Source organism: Bacillus rossius, chromosome 16, assembly GCF_032445375.1.
Source record: "Bacillus rossius redtenbacheri isolate Brsri chromosome 16, Brsri_v3, whole genome shotgun sequence".
Classification (NCBI taxonomy): Eukaryota; Metazoa; Arthropoda; class Insecta; order Phasmatodea; family Bacillidae; genus Bacillus; species Bacillus rossius.
In genome coordinates, this window is record NC_086343.1 from 40,875,106 (window position 1) to 40,898,213 (window position 23,108).

At 40.9% G+C, this 23,108-nt stretch overlaps 1 protein-coding gene across 2 annotated transcripts in view; it reads right to left on the bottom strand.

Moving 5' to 3' along the window:
* The window catches only part of LOC134540243 (CREB-regulated transcription coactivator 1-like), a 100,097-nt gene that overhangs the window by 25,146 nt on the left and 51,843 nt on the right, over positions 1 to 23,108 (bottom strand). For both annotated transcript variants that reach the window (XM_063382865.1, XM_063382864.1), the window contains 2 exons: positions 21,778 to 21,867; positions 13,783 to 13,965 (listed from right to left, as the gene is read on the bottom strand). In XM_063382865.1, coding sequence (XP_063238935.1) covers positions 13,783 to 13,965; positions 21,778 to 21,867 — 273 coding nt within the window. The remainder of the gene's footprint in view (positions 1 to 13,782; positions 13,966 to 21,777; positions 21,868 to 23,108) is intronic.

A 23,108-nucleotide genomic window follows, 5' to 3' on the forward strand; every position in this document is an offset into this window, starting at 1 on the left:
AGCTTCACTGCTAATTCTCCCGAGCGGGATGAAGCATGTGTGAAAACACAGTGAGTTGCCCACACAATCTCTGCTTTTGTCACACTGTCATTAACTAGGAAAGTTGACAGCCTTGATGGTTCAGCAGTATGTTCTTGGCTAGAAGCAGACGTGCTAGGCTTAGGTTCTGGCAAAGATGGACTGGGTGTATTAGCCTGAGGAACACTCATGGAAGGCCCGTCAGTATCCATGGGTATAGCTCTGAAGGAAGACAGAGTTTTTTGTTTTCCAGATTTCAGGCAACTGGAAAATTCACTATGCTTCTTGCCTTTCTCGTGGCTTTTTATTGCATTCACACCAGAGTGGGACACATCAATTTGTTTTTTACAAAGAGAACAAAAACCAAAAAATTTATCTTTGCCTTTTCTCAGCCAAGTTCTCCATCCTTCTTCTTCCAACCACATCTCTTGGAAGTGGCACTTACCCGGCATCTTGTAAAAAAACTGTTACACAAACACTTCATTCATTAAAAAAAACTGTCAACATAGTGAACCGTGGGGCAGTCTACAACTATTGAGCCTTGTGGGCGGTTAAAACAGATTGGCCTACATGAAAATATACACACTTAACCAACTCACTGTAATTTTAATAAAAAATAAATTACCGATTGTTAATTAGTGAGAATGGGGCCCATTTCTACTTCTTTCACAAAGAAATACCATTACAAAAAACGCCGGCCGTTTACTAATTGTAAATAATGCGTCATAAAACGTAGCGGCCACGAAATCAAAAAAAAATAAACTTAACCTCCCCAAACTGTTGTACGCCGGCATATTATTAATTATAAATTATGTTTGGCTGAAACATAATAAACTATAACTGCAAGGACACCAAAAAATACCGTCCGCGAATAATCCAAACAAACGCAGTTGTTTCATGTGAGAGCAAAGCATATAACATATTGCCAACATTGATCGAAGCGTAGGTGAAAGTGAGAACCAGTCTAGCAGTTACAGCGTCATTATTTAAAAAAAAAAACATATTCCTACATACAAAACCTTACATCCTCACTGAATAAAAAAAAGGGCGGAAACAATATATCTGTTCCTTAAATAAATAATTAACAACGCAACAGCTTTCGAAGTGTGCTTGTCAGCCCTGGGCGTCCCACGATACTCGCACGTGGTACAAACACGATTATTATCCTACACTTAATGTTTGGGTTTGCTCTTGTTGGTAAGATATATGGTCCCATTGTACTAGTACGTACACAATAGTTCTCGTACGTTTGTTACATCATGTAATCGATCGGTATTCTTTTCTCCTCGCTTGCACTTGACAAAGAAAAAACACTACGGACGGCGCAGTGAGATAGATAGCGAGAAAGATGGATATTTCAGCCGTTATCTCTATCGAAGGGAGGGCAAGTAAACAGGTGTTCCAGAGGTTTTTGCGAGTTACATCACATTTATGTTCTCCACAAAAAAAAATCGGTGCCCTCTTTCCAAACTTCGTGACTTTTCGGTGACTTCCGTGACCCTACCCCCAAATTCCATGACTTTTCCATGACTTCTGTGACTTCCGTGACCAGTAGACACCCTGTTACAGGCATCATGGTTTACAAAAAGTATGGCCACACAACATTTTTTTCATTCCTGGATGCAAGATTTTAAATCATCCAATAAAACTTAATTAGATTACTATTTATTTTTTTCTTTTGGTTCATAGGAAATCAATGAGTATGACTTTGCACAAAAATTAAATTTAAAATGGTTGCAACAATTTTCAGCTTGCGATTGAGAGCATGTTAGGCGTTTTTAGCTTTCACGCCAACTTCATCCACGCAGAATTAGTGTTCTTGTTAAGAATATTTCTGCGGTACGTACATATTGTGATTAGAGGATTTTGTAGTTCTACAGGAAATGATTTAGCCAACACTGTTATTCAAATACAAGATTACAACTAACGTGATTGTATTCCCTCACCTTTAAAACATTTCACCTAACATTTCCATGTTTTCCTGATCACTTTAAAACTGCCCAACAGATTTTCCAATTTTTCTATACCTGATTGGCAATGCTGCTGGTGCAAATGTATTGCACAATTTTTCACTCATTATCACTAAATATTCAAAAATTTCTAATTCTTATATATCTTTTAAAAAAAATAATACTACCATACTTTAAATATAAAGGAAAATGGATTGAAGCTATTTTTTCTGAGTCACGCAAATGGTATGTCATTCAGGAGAGAAAATTATTTTGGATACTGGCCAAAAGTTGATTTATGTATGGAATACTGTAAAATAGTACAAAAATCAGTTTGTTTCCAGTAACCATGTCTATAATGTAACTTTGTCACAGCAAGCTTTTAAGACACAAAATAAGTGAAAACGAAAAGCACAGACAGTAAGTAGTCAAAAGACAGGTCAGAAAAGAGACCACATGACCACGCCACTAGCGAACCAGGAAAATGGAAAAGAGTAAAAAAACACAAGACACAACGCTACGCTTGCCAGCATTCAAACAAACAAGAGCCGCTACAGACACGAAAGCAAGCGGAGGAGACAAACGAAACGAAGTGTAGGTATGAACGCATGCGGCAGCACCTGCAGATCTGCGCTCCAGTTGCAGCTGGACTCCACTAAGCTATGAACAAGCTGGCACCAGTCCTTGCACGGACAAGAGGAACCACGTCAGAACACTCGGCACAGCCCCTCGGCAGGTGTGGTTGGTTCGCAGTCGCGCCTGGGCCCGCTCATCCTTGCTTCCCCGCAACCACTCGCGTGCTCGCCCTCCCAGCCTCGTCACAGACTACGTAACACTATTCAGTGAATTACCAAACATTGTATCTCTGCAACCAATAAACGTTTGCTTCGTACTTCAGTTTTGATACTTTATGTAATGACGGGCGGTACAGTTAAAAACTTGTGTATCAATCCGATTACCAACACATTTCTCAAAACAGATACGATCACCAACTAAAAACCGATTCAATACTCTTTTGTAAACGATCACAGTACAGGATTCCCGAAATTCAATATTTTTAGGTAATAAGTCAGTGCCTTGATAAAATTCCTTTAGTAAATGGATTTTTGGTAGATGACAAAAAAAAAAGTGTTTTACCACATCAAATTTGTTCACAGGACAATACACATAATGCATTTGACTACCAGATACAACCTTAAATTACAGAAAAATTAGAGTAAAAGATACCTACAAAACTATAAACAGGAAAATAGAAAATATGTGTGACATCTGAATGGATGAAATTAATTGCACTTTTTTCTTGTATATTGATTTTTTTTAAATATTGGTTGGAAACGATTACATCGGAAATCCAGAATATTGGGAATATTGGTTGATACAGATACATGATGATACAGATGATTACATCAGTACATCAGTAACTTAATGTCAAATGTTCACTTAAATATTGAATAATATTTGACAGTAAGAAGTGTTTTTTTTTTTTTTTTTCCCCAAAAAGATATGAGGTTTGATAATCACACTGACATATTGTTTTCCCGGCAGTAAGCATCAGACATCCAGGATTCGACTAACTCCACCCCGGTTTCATCAGTATCCGGCAAGATCCACCTTAGTTTAACACACAATCAAATATTGAAAACCTAGAAATCAATTAGAGTTTTAACCATGATAGCCATAAAAAAAAAAAAATCCAATTTCCTTAAGAACCCAAAACGCTCAAGCCACATTTCTCCAAACAAAGCCAGTCATGCCCCCATCTGTCCATAATACCGCACTCAGGCCTTAATTAGCACTGAAATTCAGCACCACAAGCTCCTCCAGCCACCTGGATCCAGGAACAACTGTCCCAGTTACCCTGGGAACCAGCGTGTTGAATCCAATTAAATTCATAGTTTCAGCATGTTCACCTTCTATTTCCTCATATTTGTTCAAACAAAGTTTCCTAAAAAATTCTGTATTTTTACCCTTTTTTTTACCTAATCCTACCAAGAATACAGCTCAATCTACAATGAAACCTTGCTGATACGAGTACAGCATATTAGGGGTCGTCCATTAATCACGTAATGTTTTCTTAGCAAATTTTTAACCCCCCCCTCCCCCCTAGTGATTTGTGGTGAGGTTTCAGACTACCCCCCCCCCCCCCCCCCCAATAAATCACGTGTATTTTTTTGGTACAAAATATTTTTAAAAATTTCAGAATATTATCTTTAAATATAGGTATGATCTAATTTAATTCTGGAAAATTAAGCACAGTGATAAAAATGTCCAGACACACATTAAGGTTGCAGGTTTATTCTCACTGGCATAAAAATAATAAAGGAAAGGCTTATATGTGATTTACGCATGTATTCGGCGCCAAAATCACAGTCTTACTGGCGACTGGCAAGCCGAGCCGGTTGGTTGATGTTGCGGCGGGCGGGGATATTGTTGCCTGGCTACGGCGAGTCAGGTCACGCGTCGCTCTTCGGTTTAGTAGAAATTGCACGAAAAAATAAATACACGTGATATCTCTCTACACCCCCCCACCTTGTGATATTTCGTGATTTTTCCCTCCCCCCTCCCCCCCCCCCTTTTCGAGCCTCACGTGATTAATGGACGATCCCTTACGAGATGTCCAAAGTTACAAGTGTTTTGAAATGTACCGTCAGTTTGAATGTATAAATCATAGTACAGTTATACGGCATGTACGACACTTTCATCGGTATGAGTCACTTAGACAGTGAGCGCAGTTATAAAGGAACAGGAGGGCCTAGCGGCCACGAAGAGGTGAGCACCCAGCGAGGACCACCATTAGAGCTCTCTCACTTCCCCTCCCCCCGCCCCATATCTCAAGTGTCTAATCTGTCACGCCCGTCCTGGTTCTGGCCACAGTAAAAACTGCCAGAAGTGACTAGAAACGTATGCAAAATTTCATTTCGGGGGAGGGGGAATAGAACCACCTTGTCCGCTGTTTGCTTTCAAATTCTCCCTGTTTTTAGGTAGGAATGATATATCCTAAAATCAACCCCCCTTCCCACACCTCACACATAAGCCCTTGGAAGTGACGTAGTTTCAACGAAGCTGTTCCGACGGGTCAGAACGTCTGGGGTTCCGAGCTAAGATAACAGGCGTAACAGGGGTACAGAGGTCATCATGTGGATATAATTAAAATGGTTAGAGAAATTAAAAACTTAGTACACATTGTTTGTTCACGAATAAAATGGCAAAAAATTTTATTGTACTGTTTCTTTTGCAGTGTGGGGTGCGGTGCTGAAGCTAGCCATACCGGGGCCACTGACGAGACCACCTCGTGTCCACCGAGCTCGAGCGAGTCAGGCGTGCGGGCAAGACTAGGCACGATCAACTTGCAACCATGATCCGTACAAGGTCAAGCCACTTCTACCTTAACCTCATTAGGTAGATACCGAGATGAAAACAGAGCATTGACAGACTGCATCGGTGAGGCAGATGGGAGTACCTTGAGAAGACAAACCTACTTGTCGAACTTGTTTTCCACTAGCATGAAATCTGGGTCCGGCCCCACAGAGAACCTGATCCAGATGTCCTTGGCAGCCAACTGGGAGGTGCAGGTCTCACTACAGACTCTCAAACAAGCGAGACACGTGCAACCCGACAGGGGACAGGGGAGCTGGACCCAAGCGCGGCTGCGAACCGAGGGACGCGACAAAAGGTAACCTCGCACAGTGTGCACGCCACAACCTGCCCAATGACAGCACATGAAGCCATGGCAGCTCTGTCCACACGACACACTATCCCAGACCACATACAGAGTACACTCTACATACACACTCAACACAGCAACACTGTCTTCACAAACGTCTAACCTCATTTCCATTCTTCAGAAATGAATTTACCTCGTCAAGCTTCTAAATAAAAGTACAAACTATAGTCTAACAATAGTAATAAAGTATTCAACCAATTAACACACAGCAAAACCAAATAGTTACAATTTTTTAAGGAAACACAAGAATAATTAGTAATTAGAAGAAATAAAAACTGTTATAACGTATAGGTTCTGATACCTCCGAACTTCATGACTACAGAAAAAATCTAATTCCTTAAGCTGGATTCACAATCTACTCATGTACATTTTCAAGTTCCAAAACTGGTGTTTGGGACTGCTGTTCACATTCACGCCACACGTGCTTACATACATGGGTTAGTTGCTTGTACCTTCGTACAAATGCACACATGCACATGAGAACATCTTGCAAGCACGTATCAGATGTCTGTTTGAATGAGTTTGTGATTAGGATAAAATTTTTTGGGAAAAGAAATTTCATCAACATAATCACAAGGTCAGTGGACGTATTTATAGAAAGCACAAAAATATTGCTTTCATGGACTTTAAAAGGAATGTGTGTGTACTTGCTTATGCGTTATGCCTGTGTTTGTCTGATGTTTTAATATTGGGTGCTCCCAATTTTAAAAAGGTACATAGTCTTTTAACTACAATAGATTACGAAAAATAGAATCATATTATTACATATTTCAAACAGGGCCAGAAAAAAATATCATATGTAAAAAAAATTCTAAGTTACAATTAACAATTTTTATTGATCTTAGTAACACAAGTAACACTCTAAGCCATCAAGTACCTACTTCATTAAATACTAAGGTTTTGCAAACAGAGCTAGTTTAAAAAAAAAAAAGGGGGGGGGGGAGTTGTCTGTAGTCGGTTTACGGATGATAATTTTACGTGATAACGTCAAAAGATAACATTGATGAATAAATTGCATACTTTTTAATTTTCAAATATTATTTACAGGTTTTGCAAATTTAATTTAAATAATTTGTTTAAATATAATCACAAACAATTAATTACAGAAATAAACTGAAATCAAATCAATGTCAATAAATTTTTAATTTGAAATGAAGAAATTGGACAAATAAATAAAAAAATTTAAATTGTTGCTTCTAAAAAGCCCGCCTTAACCTGTTTGATATTATAGAAGATTTTCTCACACGGTGGTTGGCCGGTTCTTGCACACTCGGCTCAGGCGGAACGTGATAATGAGTCATGCTTTTTTCGTGCATGAAGCCGGCATTCATTGATTTATTTATAAGATGTTATCACGTCAAAAACCAAAATGAAACTATAGCTGGAGACCTTTGGTTAGGTTAGCTTCAGGCTCACAGTACCTGCCATGGATGGTGTTGGACTGTGTGCATACGTTGCACTCGGGTTGAATGCTACTTACACGCGGCTATAGAAGATCATGCTACATGACAGCAGATGTAGATTCTATAACAAGATTTTACTGACTTAGAAAAATGTAGCTACAAATTTTGCAAGCCATGTTCAATATTAAAAGGATTTTTTAGTGTGTCACCTTCATGATTGAAAATAAGCAAAATATATAAGAGGTTTTCTATTCAAAAACAAGTATTGGAAAAAACAATTTTGATTTCGGTAAAAAAAAAAATTTTAAATATATATCAATTTAATGAAAAACTTTTCTGTTAAAATTGGATAGTTAAACTGTCAATTTAGTTTTTGAATGTTAGCAATCAAACCCATTGCCGAACAAGATGACCTTGAATACAAGAAGCCCTTAAATTTAAAATAATTAAATGTAGGGCAACATCCCATATAGGTAATACAAGCTAGAATATACGCAATATGATCGCAAACACAAAACAGCCCCGACATAACACTGGTGTTGATTTTGACATTTTGAGGATCTACTACAATATTAAACAATTCAAAAGATAGGGTGACTTTTAACTAAAGGTTGATCTCTGTTATAAATGAAACTCTATTACAAGACAACCTTTTAATGTCACACACGGATACGAAGTGACTTTGATGACTTTAAGATGAGTTATAACATGGCCTAACTCACATGTAAAATATTTTTTTTTTATATTACGTAGTTACGTGAGTGCGGCTAAGTGTGGTCAGGTGAGTGCAAAACTGACGCATGTGCGGAATGTGTTTCTTGGAATCATCGCCACAAAGTCGTAGTGGCACGTGACGTCAACGAGACCTGTGGTCGGCTTCGGCGCGCGACGCGGCAGAACAGTTTGATCGGACTTGGAGCGACTCACTTCGGCACGGCCGACGGCGTGAGGTTTCACGAGCAGCTTTGCATTGGTCGACCTCTGGGACTTCCAAGCAATTGACTTTGGTCAGGCCCCACCGGCCAAGAGGTTGAATTTTGTTTACCTTTACAACTGTGATAACCAAGGAAAGTGAATGCTGTATAAGTGTAACTAACGAAAGAACTTTGCCTGACGTATTTGAATCATTGCTACTACTCAGAGAAAGTAGTGCTTGCCTATAGTGGGTTCATGGTGGAAATTAAAATTAGCATACATATTTTAAAAAATCAATTTTTTTTGAATAAACATAATACCTTTTTATCACAGCAAACCATAAGAAATTTCAGGCATTTTCAGAATGTGGCATATTTTTATCGTGTGGGCATGCCCTGATTTTGCGTGATTTGTAAAGAGATTTTGCACTCAGGTATTTTTGATCCCAAAGGTAAGACATTTAAGTGGAACTTCAGTTTTTTTAAATATTTTAATATGCCCTCTTGAAATGTATTTTTTAAATTTTATATTTGATTTTATTTTTGGATTATTCATTATTCCCTATTATGTATAATATGAATGTAATAAGGCTATTTATTTTAGTACCCTTTTTCATTGTTTCAGCTTTTAGGTGCATGTAGTGCTAAGGTGCCACAGAGGAGCTTATTTTCAGCTCATAGCCTAGCTTATTTATCTTTTTATGCAAAATGCATGCATTAGTAAACAGATAATTTTTTCTTGGTGTAGCTCAGTTCCTCTTGATAGTTTATATTCAGTTTGGTTATTTAACTGGTTTTTGTTTTCAACATCAGGCTTGTGGAGGAAGATATAATTTAAAGTTGTGGGGCAAATTTAAGATGTGTAATATTATTGCTGATAAACTTTTGCCATGCTCGAAGCCAGGAGTTGAGCTTGTAGTTTGTCGCCTGCAAGTCAGAGAGAGCTCGCACACTTCACCTTCAGTGCTCGGCCCTTAAACTGTTTTTTGTCTGGAACAATTACGCTATGTGCCATACGTAATCATTTTTAACTTTCTTCTTTGTAATCCTTCAACTATAGCTCAACATTTATCTGTTCCCTAAATTTTTCTTTAATAGTTTCCCATTCAGGTTTTATTTTGAAATATTTGCGTGTGTTAATACTTGATCTCACTTCTGTAAATCTCTAAATTCTGCCTATTGGTTTTGAAGGATAACTTACCTAATCATGATTGCTTTTTCACTCACTCTTGCCATTTATCAGTCCCACTGGCCTTGTAATTTTCAGTTACGTAAATGTTGAAGATATTTTTCCGTCTTTTTTGCTTGCTTAAAGTGTTGTTTACTGCTATGCAGTCTTGTAACTTTTATAGGCAATGTTTGAATACAAACCCTGTTGTTTTCTTTGGAATAATATTTGTGTGTTCTCTAATCCAATTACTTTTCAACATTTATAAATATGTACCTCTAGCTTGATGGTAGTACAAAAACCAACTTTCTTTCCTTCTTTTTGATCTTTTGCGCTTCTACTCACTAGCGAGAATTTCACTGTGTTAGGAGTCAATCCGCACCTTTGCACTTCATTACAAGTGTCTCAACATGTAAGGTGATTACGTCTAAAAGTAAATTACAGCCGTAGTTTTCAACGGAATAAAAATAACATTTCTGCAACTAAAAGCTTCTGTCATCAACCACCAAATGAATGAAGGAATTTTTTTACAAATTACTCTCTTAATTCACAAAGGTTTAAAAAGATTTTTCAACTAATGTTTGATTAGATTACCAAAGAGTGAAAATCCTGTATTTAAGTTAAATTATATTATGTATTTTTAATTTCATATTCCATACGAAAAAAAGGACTCCACACAATGCTGAAAACAATTTTTATTTAAAGGTTAACCATAGCAAAGTATTTTCATTTTTTTTTTAATTTCACAAAAGTTCTCCAACCATTGTTTCTTAAAGAATAGCAGTATTTTTACAACCATATACGATAAATTAATTTCAAAAGGTTGATTCTGTAAAAGATTAAAAAAGATTGGTTAAAATTAAATATGTATAAATTCTGCTATAAAAGAAATTCATTTCCAAATACAAAAAAATATAAAAACTGTAAATATGTGGTTTTACTGTATATTGTACAAATTTTAACTACGTACCTCACAACAAGTAATTAAAATCTGTCAATAAATATCATATACCTAAACAAAATGACTTCCAGCAAGTATAATTGAAACTATGCCCGCAAGCACAAAATATTGGTTTTCACACGCAATATTAGCACAGGTATCTAGTCTCACTTTTCCCTCCAAAAAGAAAACAATGCATGTAAGATATGTATGCAAAGTAATTGTTTCTTTCAAATTAGCTTAATAATACTATAGTCTTAAAGACTAGAGCCACTAACTAAGCTATTATAAATGGCACAACACCCAATCAAACTCAAGCAATATGTTTATGATGACAATCCTTTTTTATCTTCCTGAAAATGAATACATTAAAATATTTCCCTACAAAAACAAAAAGCAAGTTTTAGCTAGCGATAGTACATTTTAACCTATTACAGGCAGACACACACACATGCACAAAACAAAATACACTGCAGTTATAACGTTCACATGGCAAGGTATGTGAGCAACACAAAAAACATGCACTACTTCTATTGCAATAATTATAACTGATAATAACTTTATAAAAAAAAACTTAAAACTGGATACAAAAGAAACACTCCAAACGAACTGAAGTTTAAGGGCGTGCATTCCATTTCTGGTCCAGATTTTATATTTACAGTCATTACAGATAAACTTGTAGACTTTTTCCATTTTTTAACTTTCACAAAATGAAAAATATATACAGCACATACTTTTTGCATAATTAGCTACCAAAGTTACATTTTTAATGTTTTTGGGTTGTACAAATAAGGAGAATTTAAAAGATTGCAGAACTGAAACTTTTTAGGTTTAACTGCAATGCCACTGGCTACTTCATGATATAGTTTGAATTTCTTTCAGAAAATATTAATTATTTCTACCTGGCATTTCAAAATTCTCAAATTTGTTACGATTTTGACAGCCAAGAAACATGAAATGAGTTTTTGTGATAGAAATGCAAACCATATCACGAAGTAGCCAGTGGCATTGCAGTTGAACCTAAAAAGATTCAATTCTGCAATCAATTAAATTCTCCTTATTTGTACAACCCAAAAACGTTAAAAATGTAACTTTCGCAGCTAAGTATGCAAAAAAGTATGTGCTGCATATATTTTTCATTTCGTGAAAGTTAAACAATTGAAAAAGTCGAAAAGTTGATTAGTGATTAATATAAATATAAAATCATGACCTGAAATGGGAGGCACCCCCTTAACGATGGTGCTTCACAACAATGGGAACATTAGAACCAGAGCAGGAAGACAGGTGTTAATCAGAGCAGCAGTTCCCAATTTTTTTCGACCAGGGAACCCTACGATTGACTTCTCTTTTGGCGGAACCCCAACTCCTTCAAAGAAAGTTATTTGACAATAATTGTGCCTGCTTTGTGTGACATTCGTCCTGACTCACGGAACCCTGCACCCTGCTGCGGAACACCTTTTGGGAGCCGCTGAATTAGAGAATAGTAAAAACCCGGACACCTAAGAAAGACAGGGAACATGGAAATAACAAGAACAATATTTCTACCGAGAGAAGGGACTAGGTGAAGAACGATGAGACTGGAAGTCAAAATAATAAAAACTCGTGAAGTTTCAAATTAATACAAAATTGAATTTAAAATTTTTGTTCTAATTTTATAATCCAGACTCACTAGTTTTTGCATCAATAAAAATATTTATCCACTACGTTTCTTCAAACATCCAGTAATTAAATCAATTTAAAAATTTAATTAAATTTAATTAAAAATTAATTTAAAAAATTAAGTCAATCTTTTTTGTCAGAAATTATATAAATTGAGCCTAAAAATTGGATGGTGCCTCTCCTGGCAGTAACAAATTCCAGGTTTCCCTCAGTCTTCTCAGTGTAGGTTCAGAACTAATAAAAACTAAGTGCATTAAATTTTCCACATACATAAATTACAATACTTTACATTTATAATCAAATTATAATAGAGTATTTCTCCTGAAAACAATTTGGAAGCATTTAGATGGTTCTTGAAACCTCCTGGATTCATTTTTCTTTTAAAGTTTAATATTTGATTATAGTTACGTTAGTATTTTTAGAACTTGCGTTGTATGTTTAGTTCATAATGTATATTTTTTATATTTGGCAATTTGTTTGGAAAAAGGCCTAAATGACATAACTGTTAAGTTGGCAATACCTCAAATGATCTGGAAGCTATGAGAATGGTCTGGTTTATCACAATTTATAATGTATTTGGTATGCTATAAATATTTTTAAAGCATTATATAGAGATTTTTACTATATCTATTTTAGACATCTACCTTAGTTATAGGCATTTGCTATAAAAAAGAGTGCAAAATTTATTTTCTTTAAGCGAGTTCTGACGGCGATTTGGTCACTGTGCTTCCGTGCGTAGGCGGCGGAATGAGGCGGAGTTGAGAGTCAGCCACAGACCGACGTGAGTGTTCAGTGCTGCGGGATTATACGATAAAACGGGTTGTGGGAGTGTTACTTTTTGATGGCAAGCAAGCCTTCTTGCAAAAGTAAGTTTAAATCATGTTTTGGCACTATTTCTATGATAAATGGTTCCAACTAGTGAATATCTACGAGTGCGTGGATTTGCGCCCTGCGATACTGGGTACGCTTGGTGGTCGAGCACGCCCGTGCTACATTAGCATGCTACCTCGGTAGCACATCTGAAAAAAGAACCGGTCTGCAGCTACGCTTCAAAAAGTAAGTTTTGGACAGCCCTTTGATGTACTCCCCTGGGAACACAGTACTCACTATGTACTTGCTGTAAAACCAAATATATCTGAAAACCTTTTGTAATGGTAAAAATCTTTGTAAACAGATACAGAGTGTCTAGCAGATTGAGCTAACGAAATTCCTGTATGATTTCCGTACGTTCCTATAAACTTCTGCAAAATTCCTGTACAAAAATTTTGCACTTTGGTCACAACGGAAATTAAATTGTAGTGATTTTGAAGTTGAAACCATTTTATTTTTCTCTTGCAAGATTTTCAAAAATAATGCTGGATGAACAAAATCCACATATATATGCTTGCATACATACACATATTTTAAATGAAAGTGGTTTATTGAAAACCTGTCAGTAGTAACAAAAAAAAAATTTAGCTGGTCACAGAACTACATGCGTGCTTGCAAAAAACGTTAAGGCCCCAGCACATGCTTGAAGCAGCACAAAACCCTTTCCAGCACAACGTGAAGACACCTGCATACCGCGCACACGGCAGAAGCAGGACAGCAGAACACAAGAAACACAACACTACAAGGGATAGGCAACAAAGGATTACATCATTACCTGTTGTAAAATACTGTAATAAGAAGCCAACAAAATAATTTGTGGGGGGAAAAAAAACAACACTCTGCTCACATAAAAAAAAAACTAAGCACTCTACAAACTACTGGTGTGGCAATATGAACTCTCGCTCAAAATTCTCTTAAAATGTTTTTCACAAAACGCAGACAGGGCGACATACAGAAGCAGTGGCTGTGACCACTGTCTCCTAACGTGTGGTATGAAAAGAGCAAAGCAGCGCGCAGGCGTGGAGACGAGCGGTACTCACCACGCCCTGAGGCAGCACAGGACAGAGCAAGGCACAGCAGTTAGACACCAGTCACACGGGGCGCGAGGGAGAGAGGGGCGGGAGGGGAGGTACCCACCATGCTGAACTGCTCGAAGTGCTGCTGCAGCATGTTGGCCTGCGCCTGGTTCAGGAAGTAGCTGTTGTGGTCCACGAAGGGGTTGGAGTTGGAGCCGATGCCCGGGGAGCTGGCCGGCGAGACGGGGGACTGCGGCCCGCTGTGGCTCGTGTCTCCGGGGCTGCCGCTGCGATACAGCGCTCCCTGCGGGCACAACCACACACGTCTCACCTCCGCGCTCCCTGTCCCTTCTCACACTGGTCCACGACCTCACATCTCATCAACTGAACACGCCACGGAAATACGTTCGAGACATATCAATAAGTTTTGGTGTAATACTAGGACATGGTGGCAAAGGCAAAAATTCCAAAAATGTTCCGTTCAAGGTGAATTAACTTTACGTTCCTACACTAGCCAGCCTCAGGTAGTCTAACGTATCAAAAAGACAGGGCGTTCATGCACTAAATTAAATTAACACTTTGTCGCCTTCCTTTTCCTCCCATCCGAGGGTGGAAACGCCAGCGAGGCTTCCCCGTCACAGGACAGCTGGCTGGCGTGGACGCAGCTGGCGATGTGCCACGTGGCAGGGTCCCCCTCCTCGGCCAGCCAGGCTTCACGGCCGTGGTAGAGCACCAGGCCGGGCAGGGCAGGAGCAAGGACCAGCCCGCGGGGACACTGTACACTGTGCTGCTGACCGACGATCCTCCTCCGGCGTGACCAGTCCTACCCCAGCAACTAGGGACAGCAGTTCCACAGTGCGCTGTTTCCTTCCTGGTGGACCACTGTCGGCAGGAACACCCCGAGGTGCAAGGGTCGAACCAGATCACCAAGCCATGGGGTCAGTGGGGCACCGGCGAAGGGCCTTGGTGGGAGAAAGATAGCCGACAGTAGAGAGATAGAGATTCTCTGGTGAACCAAGCTACGCGAGAAGTTATTGACCGGGAGTTAAATGCAATATGATAAAACACACTTTCACCCTGGCTGGCTCTAGAAATAGCTCTCGACCGTAGTGGCGTCGGCGCCTGAAGGCAACGTCTGGACTGGTGGCAACGCAAGACGTCTGGAGGCGGCTGCTGACAGAGCGGGCGCGGGCGGCGATAGCACTGGAGGCTCAGTAGGGCTCCCAGACCTGAGACAACTGCTGGTGGCCACCGATCCATCATTTACCACCCGGGGCATTTAGTGTGAGCGAGGCCGGAAACCAAAGTTTCTGTAACTCGCGATGTGTATTTTATTTCAGACTAGCGACCCGCCCTAGCTTCGCACGGGTGCAATGCTGACACTAAATATACTACAGAATGTCTTTATATACTGGCCCCCGGCCGGTACCGCCGCAACCGCTATGTCCCTGCATTTTAAATCTGTAATACATATCTTCGAAAATATACATCTATATTAAATGCACAATGTATTGAAGGTACTTAATTGGATAAGGATTAATGCTGTATTGCTTAAAATTGCTTCGTAAATAAGCCATTATTTCTCGTAAAAAGTAAAGGATAAAAAATGGTTATTGTGTGTTATCCCTAAGAGATAGACATATACCATCGCTGACTTTTTTTAGACCTTTTGAATGTGTACAATACTGCAGTACATTATTTTGATCTATCTCGTAGGGTTCAGCCAGCGTTTGCAATGTAAGCGCAAAAAAATGTGTTTATTTACGACATCACATTAGAAACCTCTGAAATTATCAGTGTTTCTCTACTAGTATATATTATGTATGTTGTAGTTTTAAAGATCTAAGCATACATAGGGACAGACAGACAGCGGGAAGCGACTTTGTTTTATACTATCTAGTGATGCACCCCACACATTTGTACAAATAATTGTTATCAAAGGGCGGGGTGAACGTCCTGTTCGTATGAGCTCGGCACACGAGCCAGTGTGTTCGCTGGAGCGATGTGTTTGGCGAGGGGAGGAGAGGATACTCCTGCACCAGTTAGACCGGCTAGTGGCTAACTGGTGTGTTGTAGCGTCGTGTTGGTGAGCAGTAGGGGCTTGTACGTGTCCTGATTAATCTTGGGTGAGGCGTGTGGAGTAAAGCTGAGCGAGCTTTTACACCCTTTACACACATGCATGGGCAACTAGCCCATGTGTGCACGTCCAGGTGAATTAGGCAGACACTCGCACAGGCATATTATTGTGTGATTGTGTTGGTGTACAGAAAATTACAAGGATCAGTACAAAATATTTTAGTTGATCCACAGATGCTAGTCTGTGGGCTAGAACTCCTGCTATAATTTATTGTTTGTATTCAAACTGTGCCTGCAAAGTCCACAAAAAGCAGTTTCAGCCTCCTTTCCATAATCAGAACTATCAACCCTTAGAGCAGTCCGAGAGCCTTCATAATGTACACACCACGGGAGACTCCAGAGAACACTAGCAAACTATAGGAACATAGTAGTTCTGTTTAACAACGTAGAAAATTTGTTGTTTTATCCAACCTGCAAAGCTGTTGAGAAAGGTTAAATAAACTAGTATGTGAAAAATTTACTGTTTATCTCAGCTAGGTATTTTAGGGAAGGAGACAGGGAAGACCTTGTCAATATTATTGGTTTGTTTTTAGTTTGGCTTTTATAGCGTATATTTATTTTAATTTTGTGGGGGTTTCCTTTAAATACACTTATTAACAAGCCCCCGAGCTGTGCCCTGACAGGGCCCCATGCCTCTCGGCCCGGACCACCAGCGGGGGCCGGGGCAGAGCTCCCCTCTGGGGCAGAGCAGACTGGGGTGGCACATGCAGGGCCGCACGAGACTCAGCACGTGGCCGGAGACACTGGAATAACATTTTGGTTTACAATTGAATTTTAATTTGGTTTCCACGAGGTTGTCCGAGACATTCGGAGCTCCTGACACCATGAGCTGCTGACCTTCACCTTCACCGGGAGAAAGGCCAGGCCGTAGGAAGGGCACGACTTACCCAACCCACGGCTCGCTCATTTACTGCGGAGTCGGACTGTGCTTCTGCAGGCGGAAAAATTTTGTTCGCAAGTTTAACTGTAAAGAATTGTAATATAAGTCTGCATTAAATGGGTGATGACTTGATGAAGGCTTTTGGACATACGCCATTGCTTAGCACATGTATGTCTGCAGAAGAAAACTACAAAAAAACACAAATGACAAAAACACAAATTAAGCAAAAATTGCTGTTGTCAGGATTTAACGCCACACAATATTCCACAACAAGGAAAAAACAAAGAAAAATGGACTAACAGAACGAAAAAACCCCCACAAATGATGGCAGCACAAAAATTCCGAACCCAAAAAATTCAACACAACAGTTGAAACGAGACAAAAAACACAGCAAAACGAAAAGATGAAACAAACACAATAGTTTTCCAAAAAACCAAAAAACAAAAATAGAAATGAAAAACCCCCACAAATGATGACAGCATAAAAAATGGCTGATATTTTTATTTGATTAAGATGTGCCTGGCCAGTTGGGAAAGCTGCTACTACAAGATGGAAGAAATTATAAAAACAATTTTAGTAACTATTATTTATTTTGTTCACCGGAGTGTTGCTAAGTGTTGTATTTCCGACTCCTAAAACCATAAACCACTTCGTTTATCGGAAGCGGGGGGCCAGGTCTGTGGAGGGGACATGGTTGGCTCGTGTACCTATGCCGGCGGAGCAGTGGTGCCAACTGAAGTACTCCCTCGCCCGACGTGCGGTGCTGCTCAGGGAGCCTTCTCCCTTGGGTGCAACGTTTCCGTCGCGAGGCGAGTCTGGTCGGGTGGCCTGAGACCCAGCTGGTGATACGCCAACACTGCAGCGGGGCATGCCCGACACCTTGAAGAGCAGCGACCACATCTTCGGTAGGTATCTCCGCCCCTCTGCCGCCCCGGGACGGCACCCTCTTCTGTGGCTGCGTCTCTTCAGCAGGTTTCTTCGTGTCCCGTGCAGTCAGGACCGCCTCGGTCCTCTTTCTAAGGGCTGTCTGCGTCTACTTGGCCGTGCAGGTCACAGGCGGCGGCGAGGTTGCGGGGGCGGAAGGCAGTTAAAACTGCACTTTGGGTAGAAATGCTAAAGCGGTCGCCACAGGTGCTGGTGCAGGTGCCATCTGGGTGCTGCAGCTGGCTCAAATGTCGTATCGGCTGCTGCTTGCTCTTTGCCGGCCAGAGAGTTGCCAGGGGAAGTACCGGACTGTCCCCGAGTCACTCTGACAGCTGGGGATGAGACTTGTAGATTCCCCATCAGCCTCCGCATTGCGCTGGCATCCCTCACGAAGATCCTTAGCTCGTGAAGAATGTCCGGCACAGGCTGGAGCTCAGGTGCTGGTCCACTGTCCTGACACCTTAGCGCAGGAAACAGGTGTTTCCATGAGAGACAACAAGAGTCACTCGTAGGTGGTCTTTTTCTTGAAAGGAGTCGTGCTTCTCCCGAGGGTCCTCAAGATGTCACAGCTGTTTGGAACAAGGCTGGAGAGGCTCGCGAAGCTGAAATTTCTGCCCAGTTGAAAATTGTAGTTAGGCGTTGATATCTCGATTGGCTTGGGCAAGACGGAGCAGGAGCGGGAAATGTACTTGATACCTCCACAGCAGCTCGGCAGCACACCGCTGGTGGCTGATTGGTTACGGAAGGAGAGGGGTGTACGGCGAGCGGCGGCACAGGACAGATGAAGGGCTTTGGCGGAGGTTGGTGCAACAACTTTCTTCCGAGTCTCTGGAGAGGTGACAAGCAGGTGGTTGCTGGGCGGGTTGCCGGCCTTCAGACGTGAGCAAGGTCCCTGCACACGTAGTGTGTGGCAGTAGGAGAAATGATGTCAGTACCCTTTGATCGTGGCCCGGAGAAGTCATGTACCCCGTAGACATGGTCGTTAATTCCCCATCCTACATTTACAGGAAGCACGACTTGAAGCTCCCGGGCAAGACTTACAGGTGATGCAGGTGATGCAGGTGATGCAGGTGATTTCAGCTTGAGTCGGCATGGTCAGAGTGGTCGAGAGATTGAGGTGCAGTAGGGACAGTCCTAACTACCAAGTTTGCAATAATTCGAAAGCCTAACTCCAGGGTGCGAAAGGTGGTAGGCACACCACACACTATCAAAATAAAAACAACACTGGTGATAGCACATTAACAATACAACATTGGTATTATGTATTTACAAAGTGCAATCAGGAACCTTAGTACGCTTGTTGAATTACTGTCTATCAAAGTATTTGGATCGCTGATGAGATAGGAGCACTTTTGCTACATATGCAAATGAAAGTCTGTTTTGGCAATTGCTCTCTCGCAGTATTTGCATATGTGGGTGACATGATATTCTCAGAGTACATTAAACACAAAAAGAAATAAAAGAAAAACTGTGCCACTCTTGCAGTATGACCAATTAGTTGATGCTAAGACAAAGAGTAGGTATGCCAAAATTACTTGAATGCAGCTAGAAACTACAGCACGTCTGCTCTCTCACAAGATACCCGGGCTAGGAAAAGATATGAAAGGAAAATTTCTTAACTAAACGACAAGAGTTCCAACTACTAAAGGAAGGCTGTTTAAACGAAAATATATTATTTACAATGGATTGCTCACAGAACTGATAATTTACAGGGTTGTGTAAGCGAAAGTTCTGTTTTGCATCTGAGGCACTCGGCCCCCTTTGACGCACTTCGCTCCCCACTGACACACACACACTCTCGCAGCGCGTGGAAGCCGTGGCACAGCTACACACGGAGTCTGTGGCCACTGAGGCCGGCAGGTAGGGCCTCTCAGCAGGCCAGCTCTGGCGGCAGGGCTGTGTCCAGTGCTCATGTCCAGGGCTCATGCTGGGACTGCAGTGGGGACTGCAGGCTGCTGTGGTGGAGGCGGCCGATCGTCATGTGCCATCTCTGGCAAGATGCTTGGCTGGACCTCTCATGGGTGGGTTGATTCTTCCACCCAGTTCAGGGCAACTCGTTTCTTCCTGCCTCAGTAGAGCCGGTGGCCGCCACATTCTACAAGACCCTGGTTCTTGACCAGCTGAGGCCGTCCTAGAATTTACCTTGTCTCCAAGGTCGGGGGCTACGAGGAATGTAGTTGTCTTCAGTCCCTGCTGCGGTGGTCACAAGCAGTGCGAGTTAGCCAAGCAAGATGGCAAGCAAGGCAAGGCTGGCATCAGAGCCAGTCGGACTGTGGTGCGAGGAGGTGGGCCTGCATAAAATTCCCAATGATCGCAGCGTCAAGAACGGCTGGGAGTTCTTGGTTTTCTGTCTCCAGCCGGGTGGTGGCTTCCAGCACGGCCGACCCTGAAGAGAGGGCCCGGGAAGTTGGGTCGTCGCTCTTCCCGGTCGTGGCGTTCCCCATGCAGACCAGTGGCTTCCCCTCCAGTTAGGTCTCTGAGGGCAGGTGCTGCTCGTGACAGTTCTGGGGTAGGATTCCGGTTGGTTAACGATAGTGGCTTGTGTTGCGGTGTACACCGAGGGTCATTCCCGGCCGACCGACCCATCCTCAGGTGTGACCATTTTCCCGGGCGGACCAATTTCACAGGGTACTTCCAGTCCTACCAAACGTTCAGGTCGTTGCAACTACGGGCGGCGGATCCCCAGTGGGCTGCTTTCCTGACGGGGCCACTGTCGCAAGGTACTCCAGCCCATAGTTGTGTCAGCGAGGAACGAGGCAAGGTGCAAAGGTCAAACCCAGGTCACTGCCGTGTTCCATGTCAATTCCCTCCGGGCGAAAGCCCTGGCAAGAGACACAGTTAAAGATCAAACGAGAGAAAAGAGGTAGGTGCAATGTGATAAACCACACCTGCCCCCTGGCTGGCTCTACCCTAGCTCTCAACTGTATCTGTACGACTGCTCGGCCCGGCCAGAAGGGGGTGCAGGGAGAGAAGCGGCGGAGGTCGGCGCTACGGGGGCCGAGCAAGTGGTTGTCTGTCTCCGTGCACACGTAGGGCATGGCGGAGGGGTAACTGAGGTCCAGGCACGTGACAACTCTCAGGACTACCGTCATACTGATCCGAGTGAAGTCCCTCGCCACTCGTGCGCTACATGATCAGCTACTTACCTTTCTTTCAATCTGTTTGCTCACTCTGCACACAACAGCAGATCGTTCTGTGATATATTTTGTGATAATGAAAAGAAAACAAAAAATTACCAGCATTGTAACTACCTGGAAATCCCTGTTTAGAAGTTTCTCAAGTACTTAGAAATTTAGACTTATAAAGAGGGAAATTTTATTGAAATGGCACAATTATTATATTTGTATGTATTTCCAAAGTTTAATTTTGTAAATCTGCTGGCCAGGAAATTTTCTTAAGGGGGATTAGACTCCTGCCATTTTTAATTTTTCCAACATTTTGCTACCATTCAAATTTTAAATTAATTATTCCAATTTTGGTTTGCCAAGGCATGATCATATCTCTCAGACCTTCTATACTTTTCTGCAACCTCATATTTACTGTATTTACTCATATTACCTGTAAGCGCCGCCAGGAAATAACTTATTGTTCCATGCAGGCGACTACAACTACCAGTTCACAAGTGTTGACTACAACCAGGAGCCAAAGCCAAATCGTATGCCATATCAAAATAAAAAAAAATTAGCAAGGAAGCTTTATTGCAAGCGGTACCAAAATATTTGAAATTGCAAGATGGCGACGCCTAATCCCCTGTAAGTGGGATTTTCCAAACTGAATTTGACTGTACCTATGTAACATACTAAATTTTACCTATATGTTTTATGTGTTATGTGTTATGATTCTTTAACCTTTGTTAGTGTTTTGTCTGTTTTGTTATTATCACTGCTAGTGTGTGGTACTCTTGCTCTCGTTTGCTGGCCATCTGTTGATGGTTTCCTCCTACGGTACCGACGAAAGTGGGAGTCCATACACTGGTAGTGATAACTGTGTTCCTGTTATTACATGTAATGCCCACCACTAAAGTCTACGACTGTTGGTGGGCATGTGACAAATTCCAAATAAAAATGTGACAAATTACAAATAAATAAAATGCAGGAATGAAAATTACCACAGAATAAATTCCAAAAAAAGAAATGGGAAATGTGACTGAGGCACAGGAAACACTGACGTACTGACCTGCACGATGAGGCCGGGAGACGTCTGGGGGCTGGGCCGACTAATGGGGTGGTGCGGGTTACGATACGAGCTCAGGGAGTTCACATGATGCTGAAACACCAACACAGCCTACTGCTCCACACACGAGCCACGCATGCCTACACGCCTACAGCACAGACACTATCCACTAACTACATGACACTGAACCTTGCTGTAACAAGAGCCTCATCTGCATTGTGAATCCCCAGGTTTTTACCACCAGGATTACGGGGCATTATCCTTCATTATTGTACTTTGCATAATTTTGTAGTTTTTACCATTCATTTTTAAAAAATTTATAATTCAACTATTATTAAGTGTTTAATGGTTAATGGAAAAATATAAATATATAAAATTAACAATTCGGATTTCCCAAAAAAAAACCTGAAAAACTCTGGTTTTTAGGATTGTAGAAAACTAATATTTTTTTTTTAATACTGATTTATAAATGATAAAAAAAATTAAGTAATATATGTCAAAGGCTGTACACAAACAATTAATTTAAAACTTTATATAACACAATTCCATGATACTCTTAGTTCATGCCAGGGTTAACATAAAAATTGGCCTTTCAGTTTCCAAAAATCATTAAATAAATACTTATTAAATAGATAAAACATATTATAAACAATTAATAATAGTTATATGATAAATTTATTTAAGATAATAAGCAAAAACATGAAATTATGCAAGCTTCAAACTAGAGCAGTTTTCCACATGTATTCTGACCTTTAAGGCAATGGTCAGGGACTGGAAGTAACGCGCTACTAGTAACGACATTATTTGTAACAGTTACTTTTTATGGTAACGATCGTGGTAACGCAATATATTAAGTTTTCAGTAACTGTAACTGTAACTGAATTACATTTATCTGCCTTAAAGTAACGATAATTGTCGTTACTTCTTACGTTACATTTTTAAAATGTATTTCTTATTGAACGAACAACGATTTGCTGATTTTTTCAAACCCAGAACGAAAATCCCGACAAGCATATTATTTGCGATGGTATTGCTTGTACTTGTAAAACTGTTGTTGGCTAGCCTGCGCTCGTATTTTGATTGTCATTTATTTAATATTTACGACATGCGGGTTTACTGCTGTGCTGTTTAATTAATTAACATACCTGTGCACATGCGCGAAAGCAAAGACAGAATCTAATGAAGCGAGAAGCCGAGAAAGCAGTCCAGAATTTTCGTTGCCGTGGCCATCATATTCTAATTTTTTCGAAGTTGGGTTGAGTGATAAAAATAACCTTATTGTGAAGTGCTTGTTGTGCGGTTCTGCGAACAATTTTGTAGTGTGAACTAATTAC